The 9,261-nt window shown below is 33.2% G+C and overlaps 1 protein-coding gene across 1 annotated transcript; it reads right to left on the bottom strand.

Annotated features, from left to right (window-relative positions):
• Positions 1-1,505: 1,505 nt before the first annotated feature.
• LOC145119577 (AP-4 complex subunit epsilon-like) lies at positions 1,506-8,671 on the bottom strand. Its single transcript, XM_079055253.1, has 11 exons — positions 7,889-8,671; positions 7,130-7,315; positions 5,871-6,086; positions 5,678-5,788; positions 4,278-4,475; positions 4,055-4,186; positions 3,477-3,533; positions 3,274-3,390; positions 3,120-3,197; positions 2,899-3,042; positions 1,506-2,818 (listed from the first exon to the last, which is right to left on the bottom strand). The coding sequence occupies exons 1-11, from the start codon at positions 8,453-8,455 to the stop codon at positions 1,820-1,822; spliced, it is 2,805 nt and encodes a 934-aa protein (XP_078911379.1). The 5' UTR covers positions 8,456-8,671; the 3' UTR covers positions 1,506-1,819.
• Positions 8,672-9,261: the final 590 nt, after the last annotated feature.

Below are 9,261 nucleotides of genomic sequence, written 5' to 3'. Positions count from 1 at the left end.
GCGCATGACACGTGACATATCGTAGTAGGATAGCCGTCATCACTCATCATCGCTTTTTGACATTCTTCTAGGTTTTCTGCTACTATAAATACAACTCCCCTGGAGCTGTATTCCACACCCCAAATCATTCGATATCTCCTCTCTCCCTCTACGGTTTTGCAACAACTAGATTTCAGTTCTTCCGTTTTTCTTTGTAATCAGCTTTGCATTTATCGTTTTTCCATAATTGCTGGAAAAAAGGATATTATGCATCAAATCATGGATTTACACCGAAACTTACAGCCTTAGAGCGGCGTAAAAGAATTAAGGACGGTAGCTTATTTCATACAGTCAATATCAAAAAATACGATGTTGGTTTTAATTTTACTATTTTGTATTTTAATTCATCTTATAACGGGACAATCTTCTTCTACATTTCTTATCAGGTCGTGTAGGGTCAATATGTTTTTTTGGACAAAACTCGGTACCTAATAATAATTGAATTTATTATTCGTAACTATATAATTATCAATATTATTTGTCGGTTTGATTGTTTATCTATCCAATCAGAAATACAATAGTTATCGAGTATTACTTTTGTCATGTTTGCAAAATTACAATCATAAGTAAGGTTAGATTGGGATCAAGATATCCTACTAAAAAGAAGAAGTTTCCAAATTTACATTTTAGTTCTTGTGTTTGCATTAGGCATTATTATAATGTGATGTTTATAAGTAATCAATGATGTAATCAATTTTAACTTTTTAAGTATAATTCATAATTCTTGTTGCTGCAAACTACAAAAAAAATATAAAAAATAAAACTAAAAATAAAAATAATGAAGAAATTTTATCTTAATCGGGAAAAGAAACAAGATCATTTATAATCATGTTCAACTAGAGGCAGAAAATGACAAACGAAATATCACAAGTGTCAAAATACTCTGCCTCGTTCAAAATGAATAGATAAAATGGCGATGCTCTATGACGCTTCTTATTACCTGTGATGCTTGATTTATGAATCCAAGTTGAATGAACGAGTTTTTGAATCTCGACTACACAATAAAGATAAAAGATGTGAGATTATATCGGATTGAGATCTGAAGATCCAGGTCCTAATATCTCAATATAAATCTTATTTCATTATTTCATATAGATCTTAGTCCGAAACTTGTTCCAAGGTCATGAACATATCCATGTCAAAGTCGTAATATCTCAATATTACTGTTACTTAATTAATAGTTGTAAAAAAATTCTTTAAACATTTTTAATAAGTTTAGATCAAGATACAATTTTTATAACAAGACTATTTTATTTAATACCTGTATGTTTTCCTAGTACCCTACAAATCACACCTTCCATATCACATCTTTGCCCATCCGTTCTCCCAAATTTCAATAGAATGAAGTCATGAACAAAACAACAAACTACCAAGGAATTTTCACTTGTATCTTATCTACATCAGAATATATCACCTCAACTTTTGACAAAGTTTGAAGGTTTGAAACGAAGATAAAGATAACAAAGTTCAAAAATCAAGAAGAGTATTAAAGTCTTTCAATATGTCCATCTCAAGATGAGTATATATGTAATACTCAACCTACAGATTCAGACTTCTGCATATCATTATTACAACTCTTCAATGGATGCATGTAGGCAAAATGTACACCATACAAAGCAAAAAAAAAAAAAAAAAAAAACATATTTCCCCCAAACAATACACCAACTCCTCTCCCAATAACCAAAATAAAAAGTTTTAAAAACACAGATGAATCTTAATAATACACATCAATATAACAATCAAACACCAAATACTTTAAAACACCAAAAAAAAAAACTAATCAACTCAGCAAATCACTAAATAAATTAGGATTCTGGCTTGTTGGGTTTACACCCATTTGTCTCACAAGTGCATCTTTGTCCAACGCATCTTTCAAACTCGGACCCTTAGTCAATGTCGCCGTCGTTTTATTGCTTACATTAGGCGACCCGTTCACAGGGGTAAAATCGTCTTTTTCATTTATCATCATCAAATTCTGATTATGCCCATTTGTAGGTATAGTCGAAGAAGAAGTACTACCATCTTGACTCACATCAAGAAGACCTTCCAATTGTTTAAACGGATCCACAACGGTCGAATACCCACTCATTTCACCTAAATCGAGCAAATCCGGTGGTGGTGGCGGCGGCGGTTGAGCCGCCGCCGCCGCCCCCACCGTGGTGGCGGGCCGCTTACTACTGGCGGTTGCCGCCACCGGTTGTTTCTTTTCCGACCGCGAAGACGAAGACGTCCCACCGAAAAGTGACGCCGCGAGTTTTTGTTTTTCTTCCGAAACCTCGACATGTCTCGATTCACGTGCCTTTGGTACTGGTCCCGGTCCCACCATGTTATCGGGTTGTGTGGGCCCGTTGACTGTGGTTCTGTTAAAGTCAAAGTTTGAGGTGGATGATGACGTGGCGGATGATGTGTAAGAAGGTTTTCCCCATTTCTTTTGGACCCCATCGAGACGTAACCGGAGGTCGGTTGGACTCGGGTCGGGTACGGGTCCGGTGTACCGCGTCGGTTGGGGCGGTTGGTGGTAGGAGGGTTCGGGTAAGGATACGGATACAGGTACGAGGTCGGTTGGGTAGGTGGTGGTTGTTGGGGGTGGTCTTGTGGGGACCACGGGTTTAGGAACCTCGTACGCCTCAAACCTAAGAGAGTGAGATGAGGTGTCGTATGGGATGTTGGGAATGACGGTTAAGGTTCCGGAACGTTGGTTTTCGGGGATATAGGGTTCGGCTCCTTCTTCTAAGGATTTGTGGACATAACTATTGAGAAATGATAAGCTCTTATCGATCTGTAAAAAAAAAAAAGCAATATTAGAAAAAGAATATTAAAATATTTCTTATTTAAAATTTAAAAAGAAAGAGAGATTACTTCAATGTCTTCACAGCTTGCATCAAGTGGCATAATATTATCAATGGAATTGGAATCGAGGTCAAGAATTGCTTGGAATTCATAAGCACGTTGCTGGAGATCAGATGAGTGAGATGCTGACATTTCTTCAAGCAATGTATGACACTGCAACAACAATAAAATTAAAAAATAAATATAAATAATAAATAATAAAATGTGGGATGTTAATATTATTTACTGACCTCTGGTAACAAATCGAATTTTCTTCCAGTGGCTTTTTCAAAACAATATACTTTCATAAGTGCTGACACTGCATATGCCTTTAAAAAAAGCAGAAAATATAATGAATGCTCATAAAAAACTAAATAAGATTATAAAAAATCAAAATAAGCATACCTTAACTATGTCATCACTTGAATGTGCTTCTGCCACGTCACATAGCTTGCCACTAATATAGGAAGCAGAATATTTCCCATCTGCAGTTCCATATTCACCCAACACCCAACATATCACCTGTTTTTTTTTTTTTCCAAAAAAAAAAAGAAAAAATATAAGATAAAAACACAAACGATTTTCAAATTATATAAACCAAAAATTACCTGAAGAAATGCAGATGGAAGCTTTGGTTCATCAACTATTTTCAAGTAAGATTCCACCTGCACCCAAAACGATTAAAACCATTACAAAACGGAATTGGAATCCAAGATTCCATTCCATTGTGCGTTTCATTGGCAAATGAATGAAATTGATTTCCATCATATTCCTCCAATTTCACCATTCCCATTATTGATTTATTTCTATTCTTTGATTCTTTATAAAAAGACCAAAATACCCTCTTCCTATAATATTGAAATAAATAAATAAAAATACCCTCTTTATAAAAAGACCAAAATACCCTCTTTCTATAATATTGAAATAAATAAATAAAAATACCCTCTTTATAAAAAGACCAAAATACCCTCTTTATATAATAGTATTGAAATAAATAAATAAAAATACCCTCTTTATAAAAAGACCAAAATACCCTCTTTATATAATAGTATTGAAATAAATAAAGACTAGTCAGTTTTTACTATTGAAGCTGTAATCTTTCTTTATTATGAGAGATTACAGTTTCTTTGGTAGATTCAAAAATTATTTTACGGACGAAAACGCCCCTAAAGTATGAATGACATACAGCAGATGATCTGAGCTGAGTATCTGCTGACTCATCATCTTCTCCAAAACCTTCAGCAATCAATCTCATCAAGTTATGAGCCACCTTAGGGTTCACCAGATCCCCAGCATGTTGGAACACTTTGTTCATAGTCTGAAAGATAGAAAATTTTATTAAAAATGAAAAAGTAATTTATAAAAATTGGAAATTTGAAATGAAATTAATGTGTATGTGTTATTTAAACCTGGATAAACCAATGGTTACTTGGAGCAAATTGCTCAGCAAGCTCCACACATCTGGATGCTGTTTCAGTTTTGTAATGACTATCATTAATGCTGATCATGTAGTCAATCATTCGGTCAACTATGACTTCCACATTGGACGATTTCGTCATTTTATATAAAAGCTCAAAAGTTTTCCTCTTTAGAGTGTCATCAGGGTCCTGTATCAAAAAATGAATGCAAACTCAATATGTATATGTTATAAAAGCACAATACTTTTTTTTAATGATTAATAATATAATAACAGTGCACTAGGGTTAATCTCAAAAAGAAAAAACTTATATTTTGTGTTTTTTCCGGATTAAACCACAAAAATAAATAAATAAATAAATTGCCAGAAAAAAACCTTGTATTTTTTCATTTTTCCAGATTTGGATCTTGTAGTCATTTTTTGCCAAAAAAAAATTGTAAAATGTGAGGGTTTTTTTTTTGAGAAAAACTAAAAAAGTTGAGGGTTTATTTGGAAGCATTTAGAAGGTTGAAGGTTTTTTTCTGAAAAAGATACAAAGTCGAGGGCTTTTTCGGGAAAAATGAAAAAATACAAGGTTTTTTTTCTGGGAAAAAAAATTTGAGGTTTAATCCAGAAAAAACACAAAATATAAGGGTTTTTTTAGATTTGGCCCTTTTATTCATTTTTTGCCAAAAAAAATTTGTAAAATGTGAGGGTTTTTTTGAGAAAAACTAAAAAAGTTGAGGGTTTATTTGGAAGCATTTAGAAGGTTGAAGGTTTTTTTCTGAAAAAAATACAAAGTCGAGGGCTTTTTCGGGAAAAATGAAAAAATACAAGGTTTTTTTCTGGGAAAAAAAATTGAGGTTTAATCCGGAAAAAACACAAAATATAAGGTTTTTTAGATTTGGCCCTTTTAGTCATTTTTTGCCAAAAAAATTGTAAAATGCGAGGGTTTTTTTGAAAAAAACTAAAAAAGTTGAGGGTTTATTTGGAAGCATTTAGAAGGTTGAAGGTTTTTTTCGGAAAAAAAAATACAAAGTTGAGGGCTTTTTCGGGAAAAATGAAAAAATGCAAGGTTTTTTTCAGGCAATTTTCTTTTTTTGAGGTTTAATCTGGAAAAAAAAACACAAAATATAAGGGTTTTTTTTTTTGAGATTAACCCTAAAAATTAATAGTTCAATGAAAAAATTGATAAAACTAAGAAAGTACATTGTGCTTTTTGTACATTAAACCTTTTCAAAACAGGGTAACAAGGAAAAAATTGTTCTTTAAAAAACAGTCCATATAAGTATAATGTGGCTTAATCACTACACAAAGGGTAAATCGATAAAAATGGTTATTTTAAACAGTCTAAATAAGATTTAAAGATTTAATCACAAAAGAAGATAATTAAGTGAATTCAATCCAACTCACCTCTAAGCAATCAATAACAGCAAGTTGATGTTGTTCAGCAATATCTGGACTTATTCTTATCAATCTTCCAAGAGCATCAATACCCATGTACTTCAAATTATGACTATCACTCTACAAATGCAAAAAAAAAAAAAAAAAAAAATGCAAATTACATTTTCATATAAAAACAAAAACTTTAAAAAAAGTTATATACCTTGAGGAATTTAGCAATGGCATCAGCTGCTGTTTCCAATAACTTGGGGCTAGGTTGTATTGATGAGATACAACAAATGCATTCATAAAGAATGGCATTTCCTATGTTACTTGTTGTGTCACTTTTCCTCATTATGTCTCCAATCACTGTGTACATTTGTTCACTTGATTTTTTGTCACCACTACCCAGTAATGCTAAAGTTTTTAGCAACTTAATCTGCATATTCAAATAATTTAATTATATCATGTCATAACTTTTAATTGTTAACATCAAAAAAGTTTGAACTTGAGGTAATATGTTGTATTGCCTTGTGTTTTTTTCACCATTTTATTGATTAGACACTGAACTATTATAATAATAATCATACAAAAATTGATGGTTGAGTTGCTATATTTGATAAAATGATCAAAGTGCATTGTGTTTGTGTATATGTGAACCTCTTTTAAATACCTGATACCAAGAAAATGGTTTTTCTAAATGATAAGAAAAAGGTGTAAGGGTTTAATCACTAAAGAAAATGATCAAGTGGCTGAATACAACTTTTACTTGTTAAGAATTTACTTCTGTAAATGATTGTACTAAAATGAATACCAAAAGCATGCATTGATTTAGAACTAAATCTCTATGTTTCAAAATGCTATGTAATAGTGAAACCATATATTTGCAGCTAGAAAGTAGAAACATGACATGATTTAGTAACTCTGCAACCATTATTATCAAGGGATTATTTTGTTTCATTCACCTTTTGGTAATTTGTCTATTAAGAAGTTTAAAAACACTTTTTAACTATATTAGAAAATTGATTAGAATAATTGGTTTTCTTCACATGGAACATGTTACACAAATGCAACTGCTGAAATGGATGTAACCATTAACTGTCAGAATAAGAAAATAGAATGTGTGAGCTAAGTTTCAAAACTTTTTTTAAGTTTTTTCCCAACTTATTAAATTGATTAGAATGATTTGTTTTGGCTACAATTATACCCTAATCCTAGTAAAAAAGTGTTTAAAAAGACCCTAAACAAAAACAAAAGTAAAGAAAACTTGTGAACCAAAATCATGGTCACTAGTTTCAAGTGATAATTACTAGTGGGCAAAAAAGTAAAGTAGCGTTCAAAAGTTACCAAACAGAAAAATGTTCATTCTATAAGAAACAGTCTGAAAAGGGAAGCATTGCATTTTTAAGATAGAAGGAGTTATAATATGTTCTTTGAAGTAGGTTTATTGTATATATGTATGCAATACTTGAAGAAGCATACCTGTATGAATGGAGCAGGTGTCTGATGATAGTCATAACTTTTTGGCAATCTGCGCTCTGCAACTTGTTTAAGAATGTTCACAAAGCTTACAACTAAATCCTTGTATAAATTTACATCTATGGTGATAAGATCATATAGAGGGCAAAGTGTAGCACCCATGACACCAGGGTCATTATCACAAAGTTTCTGCAAAATAGATTATGTACAAGTCGAGGATCAGAAGATATTGATATTAACAAAGTATGAACTATTAAGATTAGTCAATGGAATGCAAAATGCATCACAAAATTCAGTTAATTCCTTTCATAGACATCTTTTGTCCTTTCAATCAACAGACTGATAAAATTGTATGTATTCTTTTCAAGTAAAGTTGAAGAGCAAAATCATGTCTAAATTCTGCTAATTTAACAAGCTTGATGAAGTTTTTTGAGGTAAATTGACCATAAAAGATGAAACTATCGAATTAATGCAGCGCATATAAAATATCATTAGAAGCAGGGAAATTTCACCTCAATATTGGAAGGGTCCAAAGCAATGTTCTTAAGGAAGAAGTAATTCAAAGAACAAAAGATTTACTTAAACCATACTATCAAGAAGGGGTATAGTGTATGCGCATATCAATTCAAGGCAAATCGTATTGAACTAAACAAGCTTCAAATTCTTAAAGCAAAGTATCAGATTTAATGCTTTCCGTAATGCTGCTATTGCTAAAGTTTCTATTCTACAAGCAGAAAGTCTGTATAACTAAAAAACACTAACCTTCCGGAAGTGGGATACAAGATGATTGACAGAGGATGGAGATCTCTGATAAAAGCTATGCAGCGCCATCACAGCCTTCTTCCTAACCCCCTCTTTTGGGTGCCCTAACAACTCAACCACTTGCTGAATCACAGCAGGTATAGTCTCCTCGTTAATCAACTTACAAACAGCATTCAAAGCAGCACAAACGACCAAATAATTATCTGATTTCAAGTCCTTCTGGATCGTATTCACAATCAATATAATCAAATCATGATCCTCATTCAGAAACAGCGTGACAGCCAAATAACCAGTTCGTTTCAGTAGAAGTGAATCATCGTGAGTCATCTTAACGGCATGAATGTACCCGAAAGAAGCATCATGACCAAGCATCTCGATGTACACAAGACGGATGATATACTCCTTCATCTTCCTTTTGGGGATATCCGGCTCGTTGATTCGGCGTTTTAGCATCTCGATCTCATGGAGGACTATCCGGTCTTCTTCGGATTTGGATCGGGCTTCTCCGATTGATTTGACGAGGTCCAGAAACTCCTTCGACTGGCCGAAGCCACCCTGGGAGCCCATTGCGAGCTCCCTACCGATCGTCTTCAACTGCTCCAGCTTTGCAGTGTATGAATTGTGCGATTTCAGGGTTTCTGTTGGATGAAGTAAAGCTAGAATAGATCAGGGAATTCAGTAGGTAACAAGTGTGAGTAAAAATTGGGGAAGGTTTTGTTTGTGGAGGAAGATGTTGAATTTGGAGAGACGCGTGTAATGCACGTGGCTTGGGTTTGTGTTTTGGTTTTATGCAAAGTTTGTGTTCTTGGATTGTGTTAAATTGTTACAGATTTTATTTTAACAAGATTTTAGTTTTTAAAAATTTAGAGCAAATCACATAAAAAAAATATAACTATTTTTATATTTGAAGATATTTAAGAATTTAGATTAACAATTAAGCAAAAAAATTGCAACCATAATACTCATAGACATGATAGTTAATTTTTTATAACTTTTTTATATTTGAAGATATTTAAGAAAGTCATGAGTGGTGTTGCTCGGTCTAGGTCATCGGAATAGGCATTTTATCGTTGGAATCGTCAGAGATAGAGGGAAAACAATGGTGAAAACATATATGTAGAGAGAGAATGGACGTAGTTTGTGGTTGTGGTGGTTTAAACCGGTGGTGGTTGGTGGTGCGACGTCTAGTGGCATTGTGATATTGTTTGGTCTTCGTCGCATGAGAATAGCAAAGGAACGGTAGAGTTGCCAGAGATCATAGAGGAAGGGAGTCATATCGAATAATCAATAAAAAAAAGCCAAAAGAAAGATCTAAGGGGCTTAGGATTTAGCGGCGACAACTTGTTCCCTCTAATGAGGTCTCCACAAATAGA

Source organism: Lactuca virosa, chromosome 6 (genome assembly GCF_052849685.1).
Source record: "Lactuca virosa cultivar CGN04683 chromosome 6, Lactuca_virosa_CGN04683_v6, whole genome shotgun sequence".
Classification (NCBI taxonomy): domain Eukaryota; kingdom Viridiplantae; phylum Streptophyta; class Magnoliopsida; order Asterales; family Asteraceae; genus Lactuca; species Lactuca virosa.
Note: the sequence above shows the minus strand (reverse complement) of the source record. Positions and strands in the feature narration are given on the sequence as shown.

What these genes read in the sequence shown, in the direction of transcription:
- LOC145119577 (XM_079055253.1), bottom strand. Translation starts at nt 8,455, where the DNA reads ATGGGCTCCCAGGGTGGCTTCGGCCAGTCGAAGGAGTTTCTGGACCTC. An exon ending in CACCTGCTCCATTCATACAG is followed by an intron (nt 6,087 to 7,129) that starts GTATGCTTCTTC and finishes TTGAATATGCAG; the next exon opens with ATTAAGTTGCTAAAAACTTT. An exon ending in CCATTGCTAAATTCCTCAAG is followed by an intron (nt 5,789 to 5,870) that starts GTATATAACTTT and finishes TTGCATTTGTAG; the next exon opens with AGTGATAGTCATAATTTGAA.